This window comes from Pristiophorus japonicus, chromosome 1 (assembly GCF_044704955.1).
Source record: "Pristiophorus japonicus isolate sPriJap1 chromosome 1, sPriJap1.hap1, whole genome shotgun sequence".
NCBI lineage: Eukaryota > Metazoa > Chordata > Chondrichthyes > Pristiophoridae > Pristiophorus > Pristiophorus japonicus.
Window position 1 is genome coordinate 278,206,074 of NC_091977.1, and position 21,191 is coordinate 278,227,264.

Consider the following 21,191-nt stretch of genomic DNA (forward strand, 5'->3'; position numbering starts at 1 on the left):
CCATGTATGTACACCATGTATATTAACTGTACAGTCACATAAGATGTGTCACCAGAGGGCACTGCATGGGAGACCTGAGGATCACCTGCATAGGTGTGCAGGACCCAGTATAAAAGGCTGCCCACCATGCTTATGCCTCATTCTAGAGTTACAATAAATGGAACTAAGGTCACAACAGTTCAAGTACAATACTAGACCTCCTGGAGTCATTCATAAGAGTATTAAAGACATAACAACTTCCCCTTCATAAATCCATGCTGACTCTGCCTGACCGAATTTTGCTTTTCCAAATGTCCTGCTACTGCTTCTTTAATAATGGACTCCAACATTATATATTAGCATTATATACATAGACAGTTTTTTAAACGATAAGGGGATAAGGAGTTATGGGGAGTAGGCGGGGAAGTGGAGCTGAGTCCATGATCAGATCAGCAATGATCTTATTGAATGGCGGAGCAGGCTCGAGGGGCCGTATGGCCTACTCCTGTTCCTATTTCTTATGTTCTTATGGTCTTATTTTCCCAACCACAGATGTTAGGCTAACTGGATTATAGTTTCCTGCTTTTTGTTTGCCTCCTTTTTTAAATAGGGGCGTTACATTTTCAGTTTTCCAATCTGCATGGTCTACACTGTCTCACCATCCTGGCTGAGGAAGGAAACAGGGAGACAGCAGTGGTTTGTGTGCTTTCCCATGATCACTCACATAGCTAATTCACTCAGGCCATCAGCAGAAAGGATCAACCTAAGAACATAGGAGCAGGAGTAGGCCATTGGCCCCTCAAGCGTGCTCCACCATTTAATAAGATCATGGCTGATCTGATCTTGAGCTCGGCTCCATTTCCCCGCCTACTCCCCATAACCCTTGACTCCCTTATCGTTCTAAAGTCTGCCTATATCCACCTTAGATATATTCAATGACTCAGCCTCCACAGCTCTCTGGGGTAGAGAATTCTACAAATTCACAACCCTCAGAGAAGAAATTCCTCCTTATCTCAGTTCTAAACGCCACCCCTTATTCTGAAACTATGCCCCCGAGTTCTAGAGTGGTCAAGCAGTGGTGGTTCTCCATTAGAAAAGGAAATAAAAGGAAATAAAATTACTTTGGTGAACCAACTCAGCCCTTCATTGTGCATCTCCCGACAGCTGTTTCCTGGGCGGCACTGGCAATGACCTCAGAGCACAATTCCTGCCTGCTCAAATAGAAATAGTGTGTGGAATGCGAACAATTAAACAACATAACTTAGAAAAATGGGGGTGGGGAATGGAAGAAGAAAATGGTAACTTTTTTTGGGAGGGGGAATAGAATTTCCTACAGGATAAATTCAAAGTTACAACTCAAGCATTTTCAACCAGTATCAGTCATTTTGTTGTTTTTTTATAAAGTGCCGCGTAACCGCGATTAATATCAACTGCGATTAATATCCGAATTTCATATACGCAAACATCTGATCATTTCATAGAGGTCTAATGTAATGCTGCACTCCAAACTAACTGCCGCATGATTTGCCCTCAATGATCACCGCTAACAATGGAGGTCGACTGCTGACACGTTGAATTTAGTCGGTGGATTACAACCCATGCCTAAGCCAGTCTTTCTTTGCTTGACTTACAATATTTGTTTTATGTACACTTGAGATAAAGCAATGCCCATCAAAATACAAGCATTTTCTGGAGTTCCATTTACAGTCGGAAAACCATGAAAGTGCCATCACATTTCACCTATCAATCGCTGGCTGCTGACAAGTTTGACTTCCTTACAATCAGGGAAAAAATTTTCACAGCTTCGATCCCACTTTGTCTCAGTGTTTTGTCACAGGTGCAACTACGTTAATAATTTGCTGCAGCTTGGACATGCCTCTCTCCAGACACCCTGGTAATGTGTGAAACTCAAGTCAGATTTGTCCCTTTCCAAATTTCTTACATCAACTCCTCTAAACTGGAGAAACAGCCTTCAACCCCGTAGGCTTTGAATAACTCTGATATCCTTTGTCATCTATTATTTTTTACTCTTCCACATTTACCAGTTTGCCCAGTTTCATTGATGAGTCAACTAGAATATATACACATGAACATGTCAAAATAAATATTATTTCCAATGAAAATGTGAAAAATTGATGAGTTCAAATAGTTAATGTCCAAACCTCTCACTATAAATAATTTGCAGTAGCCTCTAACGTATGGCCCTCTGGCTAAAGTATATAAAACAGTGCCTCTCCAGTCAAATATACTCTTCGCTACAACATGCTTTCCAGAGGATGTTCATAAGTAGTGTAAACAAATTAATGCAATTTCATTTTTATAATTTTATGAAACATTAAAAAGATTGCAAAAGAAAAATACTAGAACCTTAATTCACTAGAGGACCCTCCAACAAATCGTCTACTGAAACTCTAAAAGTGGAACATTCTTACCTTAGATCTGCGATGGTCTCCCTAGTGCCTGCACTACGAGTATGCTCGGTATAGTCTTTTACCTGATACTATGGCAGAACTTACACAACGTGTGCAACCCAACACCTGCGAAGTGATCAGTTCTTGAAGCGACTAATTCAAAATGTACAAAGTACCTGCCGTCAGAAGTCTCGGATTCCTCAATAGTTGGTAGCCTGCTAATGGTAGAGAAAACCCTGAACATCCACACAGTATCCACACAGCACAGTAGGCAGAAGAAGGACCACTGCCCACCACACTAATCATTTACTTCGCTTCAGCTGTTGACAGTAATTTCTTCAGGAGGTTATAAGATGTGTCATTTAGACAGCTGAAAATCTCCCTGTAACACTGTGTATTCTGACCATTAAAGTGGATTACAAGATTTACGAGATTCATTGCTACCAGAAGTCGCCCTGCAGCAAGGAGGAGGAGGGGAAAAAATTGTTGCCAAAGCAATCAACTGCACCTGCTCAAGTCCCTGTGCACTTTCTAAAAGCAACAGTACCAGCAACCCTGCACAATTATGCTAAGGAAAATGTGGATACTGCAGATTTTATTTGGAGTCATAATTTTGTTTATTTACTTATGTATGGTTTTTTTTCAATGGTATTGATTCTCCTAAAGATCCATTTCCAGTAAGATTCATAAAATAGAAATGTGTAACAAGGCAGGTAACACTGTAAAGAAAATTATTAATAAGCTCCTGCCCTACTTAACTCTGTGCTTCAACAATGTAAATGAATGGTAAGTATGAGGATCAGCCTTTAAGAGGACTTGCGGACTATTTTCTGTACCACATGCGGAGACAATACTATAATGTTACAGTTTGCAAATAGTGCAATTAACACTTTTTTTTAAAGAGAAGTTGTACACTATCTTCTCTTTCAACCCACTGTCCTTGATACTGAATGATTGCATAGTGTCATTGATAAATATATTTATTCTGACAATAAATAGTAGGTACAACTCAAACATCATCCAGCAGTCAAGATTAAACATTATAATGATAATTAGATCAAGAGACTCTTAGAATCCCTAATAAGCTCAACACAGATTTTAAATTTGTGGTTTTCAATTCCTAAGGAGCCTTTGGAGTATAATCTCTCTTACTTTAAGGCTGATTCCTTCTATTTGTGTAAACACTATTCCAACTTTTCAATTTATACCAATGCAGTTTTTGTACATCAAATAAAGGTTTTAATTTTAGGCATGGGGAATTTCCAAACAGACTGTGCTGTCTTCTGCAATTATATGAGAAGTGATTTACTCACCCAATGCTGCTTAGAGCTTGTTCAAAGAGCTCATTTTGAAGAAGAATATCATGTTGGTTTGAGAAAACACTATTTAAACTGGTTAAAACAGAGCTGCAGAACTGACGCAGTGCTTCAAACTGCATTTTCAGCTCTTACCCCCATGTACTGTAAAGCCGTCTATCTCACATGCAACATCAAATGCCAAAATGCCAATCAAATGCCTGAGTCGTCCTGACCTGTGGAAAAACTACGATTTGATGAATACCCAGTCAATAGTTAATTGTTCAGACGCCACCCGCTAATTCAGCCAGAGAAGCTAAGCACTTTAAAACACCATTACTGACTGTAGCAATAATGCTTTGCAGCAGTGAGGGTTCCCCATTCCCAGCTGCAGCTTCGAGCAGTCACAGATTTCTAATATCTGAATGCTTATTAAACAAACACAGGCTAGATGCTTTCATCAGGAATTCAAGCACATCTGGATTCCAACAATCAGGCCTCAGAAATAACCAGACCAAGGGAGAGGGAAAACCCTTCAACTCTATCAGTTTTGAGAAAGAAAATGAACGGACTGTTTAGTACATGTCATACGAAAAATAATCAGATGAGTGTGTGTGTGTGTGCGTGTGTCTGTGTGTGTTTGCATGTGTGTGTGTCTGCTCGTTTGTATGTGCATGTATCACAATAGCATTTTAAAAATTACCAACACTTAAAATAATTACTGAAATAATAATTAAAATAGCAACAAAATGATGTATACACACAAGGTACTTAATACTCTATTTTCTGTAAATATATTTTTAAACCACACACTTAAATGTTAGAATTTCTGATTGTTCTGTAATTTTCCACTATCATCTATTATTCCACATTGATGATGGACTGCTCACCTGTACTGTCAGCCCACCACCAGTCATTTTTTCACGACAAGGCAAGGATAAAAAGTTCCTTTGCTTGTCATATCCAAAAGAAAGAAGGTGAAGCATTACATTATAAATATGTTGAAGCCCCTTGAGGGTTTGGGTCTATCCTGTGCACTCATGGCAAGCCATTCGAGACTACACACACTTCTATAATTCATCCTGGCCCAGCTACTGTTCCATAATGAATGTATTTGTTGATGAAATCATAGGTATACTACAGATATACACGGTTCAGTCAATGTCTCGCGAAGTTCTTTCAATATGCTACAAAATTGACAGTATCGTGGCACTGAACACCCAAAATACGGATTTACGATTGTGATACCCTCACAGTGGGTCGAGATTCAGTAGAGCAGCACTATCAAGCACCTCCATAAAGCGGGCTTGAGGGCAGGGGTGGAGGTAACCTGGCACAAGTGCCACTCTCTTTCATGTTGGCTCAGGGCTAACGTAAAAGGGAGAAAATAAGCTGAAAGAGAGCAATATGTTGGAAAGAAAAATAAAGAAGTGAATTATTATTTAAATGGAGAGAGATTACAAAATGCTGCAGTGCAGAGAGACCTGGAGGTTCTTGTGCATTAAACACAAAAAGTTAGTATGCAGGTACAGCAAGTAATCAGGAAGGCAAATGAAATGTTGGCCTTTATTGAAAGGGGGATAGAGTATAAAAGTAGGGAAGTCCTGCTACAACTGTACAGGGTGTTAATGAGACCACACCTAGAGTACTGCGTACAATTTTGGTCTCCTTATTTAAGGAAGGATATACTTGCATTGGAGGGAGTTCAAAGAAGGTTCACTAGGTTGATTCCTGAGATGAGGGGTTTGTCTTATGAGGAAAGGTTGAGCAGGTTGGGCCTATACTCATTGGAGTTTAGAAGAATGATAGGTGATCTTATTGAAACATATAAGATACTGAGGGGGCTTGACAAGGTGGATGCAGATAGGATGTTTCCCTTCATGATGGAATCTAGAGCTTGGGGGCATAGTTTAAGAATAAGGGGTTGCTCATTTAGAACCTAAATGAGGAGGAACTTCTTCTCTCAGAGATTCGTAAATCTGTGGAATTTTCTGCCACAGAGAGCTGTGGAGGCTGGGACATTGAATAAATTGGAGAATAAGTTGGAGATAGACAGACTTTTGAATGATAAGGGAGTGGAGGGTTATGGGGAGCCGGCAGGGAAGTGGAGCTGAGCCCAAGATCTGATCAACCATGATCTTATTAAATGGCAAGGCAGGGAAGTATCGAGGGGCCAAATGGCCTATTCCTGCTCCTATTTCTTATGTTCTTATAAAAACCATTACGAAACTATCATGTTTTTTTTCTGGACACATTGGAAGCTTTCATTGAAATGCAAGTCAAAATAAAAAGGAACTATAATGAACAATTATCTTACTATTACAATTATTATTGAACTGATTTTGTTTGACTGTTATCGTCCTGCTACTTGATTGCTGGAGAGGAAGAACAACAAAAGACTTGCATTTGCATAGCACCTCATCACATCGAAACACTCAAACTGTGGCACACAATCCATTACTAGTGCAGTGCAGCGACTGCTCCTACATAGGCTGAACACCCAAACACCATTTGATTGCACTCAGGTCATGTACAACCAAAATTCTGACACACTTTCATGTACCAAATCATATTGCAATGTTCAGCATAGACAGAAAAATAAAATGGAAGACTAAGATTACTATTCCCCCCTTCACCATTTTCTGGCTGGGAAGATGTGAAGAGGTCCAGGAGACACACAAGTCCAAGTGGTCTTCTCCAGGTGGAATGATGATTTAGAACTCTATGTTCTTTTCCATCTGGGAAAGTGGAAGTGGTCCCGACCATATTTCCTCGATGTGACTCCTCTTGCCACGCCAACCTACCCATCTCAATACATCCTCTCCCAGCTGGGATGGCAGTCTGGGATGTAGCATTTTCTATCTGCTCAATTACAGCCAAGAAAGTGGAGCTTGTCCAAGCTACCTTGTCTCAGTGTACTTCATTCAGTTACTTCACCATACCACACCACCCACCGCAGGCTTCTCCACCACCACTACCAATGATCAGCCAGCAAGAGGTGCAGTTTGGGCGTGGCAATCCAAATTTGGTGCTTTCTTTTCCCGAGCGCTTCATCCAGCAAAGTAACTAAGAACAGATAACTGAGACTTAAATGAGGCAAGCAGCTCTACATTAAAGATGTACAGGGTGCCAATATCATGTCATTCCTTTTGGGAGTCAGGTTCTCTTGCACTTCATGTACTAGATGATGCATTCATATTTTTTCATAAAAGTAAAAAATTCGGCAAAAAGGGAAATTGCAGGTTAAAACATCAAATTTTATTTGTATTCCTTTTGCTGCCTCCAGAATTATTAATTAGGTTAAATGAAAACAGAAAATGCAGGTCAGGCAGCTTTCTGTGGAGACAGTTCATGACGAAAGGACATCGAGCTGAGACGTTAACTCTGTTTCTTTCTCCACACATGCTGCCTGACCTGCTGAGTGTTTCCAGCATTTTCTGTTTTTATTTCAGATTTCCAGTATCTGCAGTATTTTGTATTATTATTTAGCTTACTTTCTAAAATGAAACAAAAAAATGTACTGAGCCCACCAGGAGCATGTTCTGTTTCTCTGGGGGATGGCAGAGTGAAATTGGGTTACTAGCCAAGAATGTTGTTTTTTTAGTGATCCAGAAATATAATTGTAGTCCTCATACTGTTGCAGCTTAAAAGATGTCTCACAGCATCAACCTTTACCGAACATAAGAGGGAGAACATAAGGGAGACAGATTTCTCAATGATAAGGATAACAATGGACAGCTGGATTGATAAAATGTTCTCTTAGATATGCTGGTGCAAACAATTAATTATTAATTAATTAGCACTCCTTTAAGGTTGTACCATGCACCAGCAGTGACATTCCAAACACATCACCAGGGCCTTTTCAGAGGGGAATTTTAGCCTGCGTTCAAGACAGCTTCGCAGTGTTTGCAATTCATCTCCTGATTTTCCTCCAGCGACATTACCCCAAAAAATGACAAGGATATCTCCATATACATTTTGTACTAAAATAACCAAAAAACTGGCTATGAAAAAAAGAATCTTTCCATTGGCAGGATGAGGGGTAGAAATGTTTTAAACAAAAGGCCTTGGTCTGATATTTGCTTCAGCTCTAAATTCATCCCTTTGGCTACAACATACAACCGACAGACAGCAAATAACCCCTGTGAATACCAGCTGGGTAGCTACTTTAAAATCACTTTAGTCAGCTCTTGTGGGGAAAGTGGCAGGAAAACACAAAACAATTGCCCGCTGGTGCATTTACCAGTGGAAAAACAACACAAAATATGCAAACACCACTACTCATAGACGCAGTTCATTTGAATGTAAGTGTCATACCTGTCTGTGGGTATCTCACTGGCAGTCTGCATCGAATGCTGCTTCACCCCTGAACCATTTTTGATTGAATCCTGTCGCGTGAGCCCTTGAGGTCTGTTTTTGTCTGACGCTGGTGTAGAAATGTCCCCTGAGGCTGAAGGACCTTGGAATTGGGAATGCTCCTGTAATTTCGCTTTCTTCTCCTGCGGCGCCTCCTCGTTTCGGTGGGCCGCTACCCCCACAGGCTCGGTCGGGTCAACCTCCTGCGGTGTGTTCGAGCCGCTACTGTAGAACCAGGCCCCTGATTTAGTGAGGATTTCCTGTTGTTTTCGGCACAAGTTACATACCCACATCACCTGGGACAAGAAAAAGTAGGTTATTCCGAGTGCGGTAATTAAAGTTGTTTTTTAGATTGAGATATTAACACTTTTGATTAAAGAAAGGCAGTTCAAATATTTAAACATTTTGTAAAAAAAAACCTTCAAATTAAACCAGGAAAGCGTAAATCTAGAATATGCATATTACATCCGCACACAAGAACATAAGAAACAGGAGCAGGAGTGGGCCCCTTGAGGCTGCTCCGCCATTCAATAAGATCATGGCTAATCTGATCGTGGCCTCAACTCCACTTCCCTGCCCACTCCCCATAACTCTGACTTCCTTAGCGTTCAAAGATCTGTCTATCTCCATCTTAAATATATTCAATGACCCAGCCTCCACAGCTCTCTGGGGCAGAGAATTCCAAAGATTCGCGATCCTCTGAGAAGAAATTCCTCCTCATTTCCGTTTTAAATGGGCGACCCCTTATTCTGAAACTATGCCCCCAAGTTCTAGATTCCCCCACGAGAGGAAACATCCTCTCTGCATCTACCCTGTCAAGCCACCTCAGAATCTTTTACGTTTCAATAAGATCATCTCTCATTCTTCTGAACTCCAATGAGTATAGGCCCAACCTGCTCAACCTTTCCTCAAAAGACAACCCCTTCATCTCAGGAATCAACCTCATGTACCTCCTCTGAACTGCCTCCAATGCAAGTATATCCCTCCTTAAATATGGAGACCAACTGTATGCAGTACTCCAGGTGTGGCCTCACAGTTGTAGCAGGTCTTCCCTGCTTTTATGCTCCATCTCCTTTACCCTAATTACTATATGAAATAAATGTAAAAACCAAATGTAAGCAATGTACAAATACCAAAATAAGATTTTGCTTTAGATTTAAAGAGGATTTTCGTTCATCCTGCTTCCTTCACTCTCTTCCCACTTTCCTAGCTCCTCCTTCAGCTAAAGGGAAGGATAGTCTTGGAGAACTGCAGATCACTATCAATGCCACTCCATAGTGATTGGCCGACAGAGAGTAACCCAGTCAACACCTGGGAAACTCGCCTATTGCAAATAGACAAGTCGGGATGTCATCTAAGGCTGGGCTTCAAGCCCAAGTGGCCTGCACGTAAATCTATTGTTTTGCTGCCCAGGTAACCAAGCCACCTGCCATGCCTACTTTTGAATGTGTCAAAACTCACACAAGACATGACGCGTATAGTACAGGTTGAACCTCCCTTATCTGGAACTCTCGGGACCTGGCCTGTTCTGGATAAGGGATTGTTCTCGATGCAGGGTTCTTACGTTAAATTGCATGCTACAGGTTCTGAGCAAGGGGATATCGGGACTGGCTGGCTTGGGGCTGGGAGTGCAGCAGAGAGATCATGGCGGGGAGGGGGGGGGTGGTGGATCGCGGGGTCAGGTCAGTGATAGCAGGAGTCGGCAGCGAGGAAGGACTTCAATTTATTCATGTCGGAGTTTTGCACATGCGCTGCCCGGTGGCCGGGAATGGTTCTGGACGAGGGGTGGTTCCGGATAAGGGAGTTCTGGATAAGGGAGGTTCAACCTATACATTTGCAGTCTTAAGGGTCAAAAAACATGTACATAATCTTAGGTTTTTGCCATGAATATTTTATTCAGTGCATGCGAAGTGCAAGAAAAGGCAACAAGCTGAATATACTTCCAAACAGAACATTTCGAAAAGGCAGAAAAGCAGAGAGGGTTTGTGTCCAATGTAAGAAAACTGGTTAATGACCCTGTAACTAAGGTAACAGAAGGTTATGGAACCCCATTTGTGTAATGTATTTGCTTCATGGGTTCATTGCTTAAGAATTCATAGCACATTGCTATTAAGAACTAATTGGTTTATTAGCAAAGGTTTAACAATCACACTGCACATTACCAGCTGTAATGCTCCATCTCACTCTCAACAAGCTCCCCGCTGGAGTGGAACTAAACTATAGAACCAGTGGGAACCTGTTCAACTTTCGTCGCCTCCAGGCTAGATCCAATGTCCTGCCATTCTCTGTCATCGAACTACAGTATGCGGACGACGCTTGCGTCTGTGCACATTCAGAGACCGAACTCCAAGCCATTGTCAACATCTTCACCAAGGCGTATGAAAGCATGGGCCTTACACTAAACATCCATAAGACAAAGGTCCTCCACCAACCAGACCCCACTATAGAGAACTGCCGCCAAGTCATCAAAATCCACGGCGCGGCCTTGGACAAAGTGGACCATTTTCCATACCTCGGGAGCCTACTATCAGCAAGGGCAGACATCAACAATGAAGTCCAATACCTCCTCCAGTGTGCCAGCGCAACATTTGGTCGCCTGAGTAAGAGAGTGTTTGAAGACCAGGACCTCAAATCTGGCACCAAGCTTATGGTCTACAGGGCAGTAGTGATACCTACCCTCCTGTATCGCTCAGAGACGTGGACCATATACAGTAGACACCGCAAAACATTGGAAAAGTACCACCAGTGCTGCCTCCGCAAGATCCTGCAAATCCACTGGGAGGATAGATGCACCAATGTCCGTGTTCTCGCTCAGGCCAACATCTCCAGTATCGAAGCACTGACCACACTCGATCAGCTCGGTTGGGTGGACCACATCATCCGCATGTCCGACACAAGACTCCCAAAGCAAGCGCTCTACTCGGAACTCCTACATGGCAAGCGAGCCCCAGGTGGGCAGAGGAAACGTTTCAAGGACACCCTCAAAGCCTCCTGGATAAAGTGCAACATCCCCACCGGCACCTGGGAATTCCTGGCCCAAGACCGTCCAAAGTGGGAGAAGAGCATCCGGGAGGGCGCTGAGCACCTCGAGTCTCATCGCCGAGAGCATGCAGAAATCAAGCGCAGACAGCGGAAGGAGCGTGCAGCAAACCAGACTCCCTATCCACCCTTGCCTTCAATCACTCATAGGTGCATACAAATGCAATTTGGAATAATCATTAACAACCAGTTTCTGTAAATTAACCAAATTTTCAAAAACAGCGAATGGCTACCTTAACCTCCAAAAAACAGGTGGGTTGCGGTCAGGTGGGAGATTAAAGTGTTAAAAAAACATAATCCTGACCCCAATCAATGTTTCCTGTGAGCTGCGCAGCGCTCCAGCGGTCCCGCGCAGCCAGCTTTTCAATGAAAAACCCGTGCATGTGCAGTATTTTGAATGACTCATGTAGCCTCTTAAAGGTGCCCAAAAAATTAGAGGCAACATTGTCTCCAACCCGGCCACTTCCAGTTTTAAAAGAGTGGGTGTGGTGGTGGGTGGGGGGGGTGTGGTGGGAGGGCGCGGGGTGGGGGGGTGGGGTTGGATGGTGGGTGGTGGGGTGTGGGGTGTGGTGGGGGTGGATGGTGGGTGGTGGGGGGGGTGGGTGGTGGGGAGTGGGGGGGGTGGGGGGGGGGTGGATGGTGGGTGGGGGTGGGGGGTGGGGGTGGGTGGTGGTGGGTGGGGGGTGGTGGGGGGGCGCAGGGGGGGGTTGTGGTTAGCCAACCCACTCCCAGGAGACGAGTGGCCCATTTAAATGTTATATTGAGGCTGCCATGCCTCATGGTAATCCACTATTTCAAATTTAACTCTGGTTGGTTGGGTTTCCAAGGCCTCGGGGAAGCTGCCAGCTAAGGTAAGGCGAGGACTGCTGGATCCAGGAGCTTTACATGCTCCTGGATCCAGCATGAGTGCCTTTACATTTACCACACCCACGACCAGACACCCATGCTTCACCCACCCTTACGATCTCCCCTCTGAGGCCTCCAATCCTCTCCCTCTGGCCCCAATATCACTTCGGCTCCCGAGTCATGACTACCTACCTCTCCCTCACCCACCGCCCCCCCCCGACCGAACGATGCTCATCCTGCCCCAATCCTACACCCCACTCCCTCTCCACCCCTGTTGTTCCTCCAGCAATAGATCCACCCCCAACCCTAATAATCCTCCTCCAGCCCCTGACCACCCCTCATCCTATTCCTCCCTCCTTCCTCTGTGCGGCCTACCCGCCCGCAGTCTGCCAACCTCTCAATCTGGCTGTCTGTGGGTGGGAAACAGAGGCTTCCTATGCTAATCAGGCCCCACTGTTAAATTTGGCAGGGCCTGCCGGAAACCCATTCTCCCGGGTTTCCCCGACAGTTTCTAGCTGTTCCCTGCCCGCCTCCAGATTAAAATTATGGCCACTGAATAAGTCTTCCTCCAATAAAAACAATACTTCAGCAAATTTAGACACAACTTTCTTTTTTTCATTAACTTCTCTGTGTAATGTTTTGAAATCAGATTGCCTCTCACATATTGTGCACAGAGACAATGCTTTCAGCAGTAACAGTTACCTTGTGGGTTGGGGTGATGTAAAACCAGTGGGGTGTGTGGGGGGAGGGGGACAGTAGGACTGGGGCTAGTCCTGCGGTTACACCCTTGAGGTGAGCACCTTGGCTTTTGGCAAAATTTAGGTTTCCAGCACATTGGTTTCCAGAGGGGGATGGATTTGAGGTTTTTCAGCATTGAGGCTGAGAGGGAAAAATTGATTCTCGCCATGCCAATTACCCGCCCCAGTTGATTGTACTTTCCACTGAATGGGTGAGTTCGGTAAAAATTACCCCAATGTATTGAGCTTCCAATGTATTGAGAAAATCATATTGATGCAAAGCAGGAGGTTTTCCATACTGCACATGCTCAAATTATGGCATCTTCAGAACTGAAGGCCGAGGTGTAACTGGTAACTCCTTCTGGCTGATAGCTTTGGGAAGAATATCAACCTAGACTTTGAAGAGAGACAGAGGCCTCAGAGTAACTACACTCATGAAGCTACTCAAAGACAAAAAGGATAATTTCACACATACATTTAAATTTACTATTGTGAAATATATAGACAGTGAATTTTCACCAGGGGTGATGGAGGATGCAGTATAAAAGTAGGGAACAACTGTACAGGGTATTGGTGAGACCACACCTGGAGTACTGCGTACAGTTTTGGTCTCCTTATTTAAGGAGAGATATACATGCAGTGGAGACAGTTCAGAGAAGGTTCACAAGGTTGATTCCTCAGATGAAAGAGTTGACTTATGAAGAAACTTATGTACTCATTGGAGTTTAGAAGAATGAAAGAAGATCTTAATGAAACATATAAGATTCTGAGGGGGCTTAACAGGATAGATGCAGAGAGGATGTTTCCCCTCATGGGTGAATCTAGAACTAGGGAGCAAAGTTTCAGAATAAGGAGTCGCCCATTTAAAACAGAAATGAGGAAGAATTTCTTCTCTCAGAGGGTCGTGAATTTTTGAAATTCTCTACCTCAGAGAGCTGTGGAGGTCACTGAATACATTTAAGGTGGAGATAGACAGAATTTTGAACGATAAGGGAGTGAAGGGTTATGGGGAACAGGCAGGAAAATAGAATTGAGGCCATGATCTTATTGAATGGCGGAGCAGGCTCGAGGGGCCAAATGGACTACTCCTGCTCCTATTTCTTATCTTATGCAGTTCTGCCACGCATCCATCTTAACTTCAATGGAAAAGCTCCAGGCGCCCCAAAAATACATATTGACGATGTTTATCCCACGTTTCTAGGGCTTCCATGGCTCTTCTGCCAAAGAAACGGCGTTCAAACATTAGAATCCATAATTTACCTCCATAATGCCTATATTATGTTATTTTTTTCCCATTGACCTCAGAGAAAAATCATCAGTCGAAAAGATTCTGAAAACTATTTATGAGATTTGACTGGTTCAGTTTCAGTTTTTATTATTGCTATTTTATTTATTGTCAATTCTTATTTGTTGCTATTTTAAAGTTCTGATAGCTTGCAGTTTCATGAATATGAAAATCGTGCCCATAAGATGTAAGTGTAGCACAAGTACGTGCGCTGAAGCATGATACAGCGAATATGATGCCGAACGAGTGAAAGATAGGAAGTATGTATATTGTTATAACATATATCTAGTCACAGATTAGCCTTGGTGTTATTACCAATTAATCTGGAGTGGAGAGCACAATCCTGATGGGCTGTATGGCCTAATCCTGCTCCTGTTTCTTATGTTTCTAATATACAAAACGCAGTCATTTCATGCAGGTTCTTCTGACCAGGAGCTAACAATTTACAAGTAGCCACAGTTGCTCTTTATTTCACCTCGGGGATTGACAAAAGTAAGTTTGTAGTTGATAACTCCTTTCAGTTATCAGAATTTTAGCTTTGGGAAGAGTATCAACTCCACTTGCCTGCCCGCTCCCCATAACCATTTAATCCCTTATCGCTCAAAAATCCATCTATCTCCGCCTTAAATATATTCAATGACCCAGCCTCCATAGATTTACAACCCTCAGAAAAGAAATTTCTCCTCATCTCAGTTTTAAATGGGCGGCCCCTTATTCTAAGATGATGACCCCTAGTTTTAGTTTCCCCTACGAGTGGAAATATCCTCTCTGCATCCACCTTGTCGAGCCCCCTCATTACCTTATAAATTTCAATAAGATCACCTCTCATTCTTCTGAACTCCAATGCATATAGGTCCAACCTACTCAACCTATCCTCATAAGTCAACCCCTCATCTCCAGAATCAACCTAGTGAACCTTCTCTGAACAGCCTCCAATGCAAGTATATCCTTCCTTAAATACGGAGACCAAAACTGTCCGCAGTACTCCAAGTGTGGCCTCAATAATACCCTGTACAGTTGTAGCAGGACTTCCCTGCTTTTATACTCTATCCCCCTTGCAATAAAGTCCAACATTCCATTTGCCTTCCTGATTACTTGCTGTACTGCATGCTAACTTTTTGTGTTTCATGCACAAGGACCCCCAGGTCTCTCTGTACTGCAGCACTTTGCAATTTTTCTCTATTTAAATTATAATTTGCTTTTCTATTATTTCTGCCAAAGTGGATACCCTCACATTTTCCCACATTATACTCCATCTGCCAAATTTTTGCCCACTCTCTTAGCCTGTCTATATCCCTTTGCAGATCTTTTGTATCCTCCTCACAATTTGCTTTCCCACCCGTCTTTGTATGATCAGCAAACTTGGCTACATTACACTCAGTCCCTTCATCCAAGTCATTAATGTAGATTGTAAATAGTTAATGACCCATATATATATATATATATATATACACATTATAATATATATATTTTTTTATATATATAGTTTTATATATTATAAAATCCAGAAATGTTGCCCATGCCAATCCTGAACATATTATTTATGTAACCTGCATCAATGCCAACATTGGAACAAAGCACAATTTGGCAACCTTACATATAGACTTCCGCCATCAGATTAATATCAGTAACTTACAGTGGCAGAAGTGTCAGCTGTGGCTCAGTGGGTAGCACCCTCGCCTCTGAGTCAGAAGGCTGTGGATTCAAGTCCCACTTTAGGGACTTGAGCACACAAATCTCAAGTGACACGCCAGTACAGTGCTGAGGGAGTGCTGCACTGTCGGAGTGCCGTCTTTTGGATGAGACATTAAACCGAGGCCCCATCTGCTCTCTCAGGTGGATGTAAAAGATCCTATGGCACAATTGTCGAAGAAGTGCAGCGGAGTTATCCCTCATGTCCTGGATCAATATTTATCCCTCAGTCAACACAACAAAAAATAATTATCTGGTAATTATCACATTGCTGTTTGTGGGATCTTGCTGTGCGTAAATTGGCTGCCGCGTTTCCTACATTACAACAGTGACTACACTCCAAAAGTATTTAATTGGCCGTAAAGCGCTTTGGGACATCCAGTGGTTGTGAAAGGCGCTATATAAATGCAAGTCTTTCCTTCTTTCTGACTTCACTGATATTGCCTTTCACAGGGAAGGAAACAGCTGCACACAGTGGTGAAGTTTCAAGGCCCGTTCACTTCCTAATTGACACCAGGAAAGAAGATTCCTCCAAACTGGCACCCAAACAAACATTTTAAAACTCGGAATGGCTTAACTGATATGCTGCCTCAGAATTAGTGCTATTTGCAGCCTGCCAAATGTAATAAATATATGATGCTGCCACCTGCAGGATTGCATTAGTACTGTCCCATGCCCAGAACATAAGAACATAAGAAATAGGAACAGGAGTAGGCCATACGGCCCCTCAAGTCTGCTCCACCATTCAATAAGATCATGGCTGATCTGATCATGGACTCAGCTCCACTTCCCTGTCCGCTCCCCATAACCCCTTATACCCTTATCGTTTAAGAAACTATCTATTTCTGTCTTAAATTTATTCAATGTCCCAACTTCCACAGCCCCTCATCCCCGGAATCAACCTAGCGCACCTTCTCCGAACTGCCTCCAAAGCAAGTATATCCTTTTGTAAATATGGAAACCAAAGCTGCACGCAGTATTCTAGGTGTGGTCTCACCTTATATAGCTGTAGCAAGACTTCCCTGCTTTTATACTCCATCCTCTTTGCAATAAAGGCCAAGATAATATTGGCCTTCCTGATCACTTGCTGTTCCTGCATACTATCCTTTTGTGTTTCATGCACAAGTACCCCCAGGTCCCGCTGTACTGCGGCACCTTTAATCACTGTATCAATCCAGCACCTGTGAGTAACCCAATCTGAAATGACTGAAATGACTTAAAAAAGATATACAGAACTATTTGCAAGTTATATTGGGGTACAGTGGTCAGTTTCTTAGGGCTCAATTTTGCCCAAGCCCTTTTTCTGGCGCATTGCCAGAGTTACGCTGGGTTTTTAGGTCCAGAAACGCGCCAGAAATTGTTGTACTAACATTCCCCGATCTTTATACTGCAATCTGGAGCTGCGCAGTGTGTCCAGTCGCCTCGGGGGGTGGAGTCTGCTTCTGTGCCGAAAAATGCAGCCGGGCCTTCTGCGCATGCGTGGGAAAAAAACATACGTTTTTGACATCACTGCAATGGACGTGCATGCGCAGTACAGCTCCGAGTTGGCAATCAAGTGGCCTCCAGACCGGAATTGGGATCTCAAGCGGACGCAGCAGCTTATGGTAAGTGCGCATTTTTTAATTTCTATTTTACAGGGTTTACAGAGAAGCGCTCCCTTCTCCACGGACCCTCTCCTGGCCTTGAGTGAGTGTCTTCCAGGTCCGTTGCAGTCCCCGCCCCTAGCCCAAGCCGAATGGCCTCCGATTGACTTACCTGCGCCGATTTCTTTAACTCTCCGCAAGGGTTTTCTGGAGAGGCCACATACGCTGGCCTAAGCAGAAATGGAGTAACTATCAGCTGGCCAAAGTTCACTAAATGGCCAGAATTGGTGTAGGTGGCTGGTTACGTCCCCTTTGAATGAAAAAAAAACTTAACTAAAAAAATCGTAACGAAATGAGTTACGCTGGTGCAAATTGATTGGGGAAACTGGGGATTTTTAAGTTAGGCCAGAAAAAGCAGCCTGCTCCAAAAAAACGGTGCAAATCACTGGGGAAAATTGAGCCCTTAGTAAATAAAAAAAACAATTCAAAAAGCTTTTATAGTGTGCCGATTGGTATCTTTGCGTCCAAATGCAGCGGTTCAAGGCAATGGCTCACCACCACCTTCTCGAGGGCAATTAAGGCTGGGCAATAAATGCTGGCCTTGCCAGCGGCGCCCACATCCCAAGAAAGAATTAATCAAAATTAAAATAACCAGCATAATATTTAGAGCCTCCTCGAAGATCCGCAAAAGGGCGGCATTAGCGGAAACTCACACTAGTGATTCATTCACCCTGGGAGCATGGCCAGTTTTGTGGGCGGGGCCGGCTCCGAGCATAATGTTTTTTTAAACTACCACAAAAGATCACGGAAACTCGATTTGCGCTGATCGTAATTTGCGCTTAAAATTCCTTAATCTTATGTGCCAGTTATGCCGATTTTGGGTTAATTGCACAGAAAAAAAACCCAGCTCAACTGAGCGGAAACCTTACCCCAGTATCACATTAATTTAGGAGCAGCACAGATACCAATAAGAGTTAAGTCTTCCGATGATTTTTTAAATGAATTGCGCAAATAAATTTGAATACACTGGTCCTGAATTTCTTCAAGGAATGAAGGTGGACTTCAGGTCTAATCAGGACAGGCGTGCGACGTCGGGGAGGTGGAAAATTGGGAAGGAGCCAGTAATGCCGGGTCTTCACGCAAATAAATTAATGGCAGGATTTCCTGTGGGGGGGGGGGGCAGTAATTGGGCTAGCCCCCTTGCAGACTGACATAATTAAAAGAGGCAGAATACTACCAGCCCAGTACGAGAGTTCCTGTGAATCTTATTTCATGTGCTCTGAATGCACTGTACTTCAGCAAGGTATAGGCATGCAGTACCTGCCGTGGTTGGAAGTGGGACTCGCAGGTCAGGCTCACGCCCTCGCCAACCGAAAAAACACTTTACTGGCACCAGAGAAAACAACCTTCTTGTTCTGGGGACAATTCCAACAATTTTAAAAACTGTCCAGCTAGATCAGCTGGCTTTGCAGGTGCCATATTTCATGGAATCATAGAAACTTACAGCACAGAAGGAGGCCATTCGGCCCATCCTGCCTGTGCCAGCTCTCTGCAAGAGCATTCATGCTGACTCCCACATTCGTGCTTTTTGTCCGTAACCCTGTAAGTTCCTCATCCACAAGTACCTGTCCAACTCCCTTTTAAAATTATTTATAGAATCTGCTTCCATCACCTTTTCAGGTAGAGGGTTCCAGATCCTGACAACTCTGAGTGAAAAAAAATTCCTGATCTCCCCTTTAGATCCATTGCCAATGATTTTGAATCTATGATCTCTCTACTCACCAGAGGGAATCGTTTTTTCCTCTCTATTCTATCAAAACCTCTCATCTTGAAAACCTCTACTAGGTCACCTCTTAAGAACATAATAACATGAGAAATAGGAGCAGGAGTAGGCCACTCGGCCCCTCGAGCCTGCTGCACCGTTCAATAAGATCAAGGCTGATCTACCTCAACTCCACTTTCCTGCACTATCCCCATATCCCTTGATTCCTTTAATATCCAAAAATCTATCAATCTCTGTCTTGAATATACTCAAAGACTGAGCCTCCACAGCCCTCTGGGGTAGAGAATACCAAAGATTCACAACCTCGGAGTGAAGAAATTTCTCCTCATCTCAGTCCTAAATGACCGACACCTTATTCTGAGAATATAACCCCTGGTTCTAGACTCCCCAGCAAGGGGAAACATTCTCCCTGCATCTTAACCTTCTCTGTTCCAAGGAGAACAGTCCTAACCTTTCCAACTGCTAGTAACAGAAGTCCCTCATCCCTGGTAACATCCTGGTAGACCTCCTCTCCACCCTTTTTAAGGCCTTTAATTGTCCACAATAATCCAGCTAGGGCCGAACCAGTGATTTATAAAATTCTAGCATGATCGCTTTCCCTCACTCTCTCTCCCACCTAGCAGATGTCATGTATTCAACTATCATTGTAACCCATGTATAAGCTGACCTAAGTTGTGCACCTTGAGAACATTGACCACAGGGGGCGAACTTGTGGGAGACACTCCTAACCTGGACTTTCAGGTATAAAAGGGGAAGCTCCACCCACCTTCATCACTTGAGTTCTTGGTAATAAAGGTAACTGGTCACAAAGTGACCTTCTCTCAAGTATAGGCCTCATGTGCAGTTATACTGCATAGTAAGGACATATCAGCAGGTATCCACAATTTGCTGATATTCACATGGGTGCTGACGTCAGGCATTTAGATAACCGGAACCTGATAGTCTGCATCCCAGAGTACTTAAGGAAGTGGCCCTAGAAATAGTGGATGCATTGGTGATCATTTTCCAACAGTCTATTGACTCTGGATCAGTTCCTATGGACTGGAGGGTAGCTAATGTAACACCACTTTTTAAAAAAGGAGTGAGAGAGAAAACGGGTAATTATAGACCGGTTAGCCTGACATCAGTAGTGGGGAAAATGTTGGAATCAATTATTAAAGATGAAATAACAGCGCATTTGGAAAGCAGTGACAGGATCGGTCCAAGTCAACATGGATTTATGAAGGGGAAATCATGCTTGACAAATCTTCTGGAATTTTTTGAGGATGTAACTAGTAGAGTTGTCAAGGGAGAACCAGTGGATGTGGTGTATTTGGACTTTCAAAAGGCTTTTGACAATGTCCCACACAAGAGATTGGTGTGCAAAATTAAAGCACATGGTATTGGAGGTAATGTACTGACGTGGATAGAGAACTGGTTGGCAGACAGGAAGCAGAGAGTCAGGATAAACGGGTCCTTTTCAGAATGGAAGGCAGTGACTAGTGGAGTGCCGCAGAGCTCAGTGCTAGGACCCCAGCTATTTACAATATACATCAATGTTTTAGATGAAGAAATTGAGTGTAATATCTCCAAGTTTGCAGATGACACTAAACTGGGTGGCGGTGTGAGCTGTGAGGAGGATGCTAAGAGGCTGCAGGGTGACTTGGACAGGTTAGGTCAGTGGGCAAATGCATGGCAGATGCAGTATAATGTGGATAAATGTGAGGTTATCCACCTTGGGGGCAAAAACACAAAGGCAGAATATTTTCTGAATGGCAGCAGATTAGGAAAAGGGGAGGTGCAACGAGACCTGGGTGTCATGGTATATCAGTCATTGAAAATTGGCATGCAGGTACAGCAGGCGGTGAAGAAGGCAAATGGTATATTAGCCTTCATAGCTAGGGGTTTTGAGTACAGGAGCAGGGAGATCTTACTGCAGTTGTACAGGGCCTTGGTGAGGCCTCACTTGGAATATTGTGTTCAGTTTTGGTCTTCTAGTCTGAGGAAGGACATTCTTGCTATTGAGGGAGTGCAGCGAAGGTTCACCAGACTGATTCCCGGGATGGCTGGACTGACATATGAGGAGAGACTGGATCAACTGGGCTTTATTCACTCGAGTTTAGAAGGATGAGAGGGGATCTCATAGAAACATATAAAATTCTGACGGAACTGGACAGGTTAGATGTAGGAAGAATGTTCCCGATGT

The 21,191-nt window shown here is 43.4% G+C and overlaps 1 protein-coding gene across 1 annotated transcript in view; it reads right to left on the bottom strand.

The window, feature by feature from the left end:
* The window catches only part of rims2a (regulating synaptic membrane exocytosis 2a), a 1,685,585-nt gene that overhangs the window by 950,062 nt on the left and 714,332 nt on the right, over positions 1 to 21,191 (bottom strand). The window contains exon 8 of the mRNA XM_070888461.1: positions 8,003 to 8,337. Within this exon, the coding sequence (XP_070744562.1) occupies positions 8,003 to 8,337 (335 nt within the window). The remainder of the gene's footprint in view (positions 1 to 8,002; positions 8,338 to 21,191) is intronic.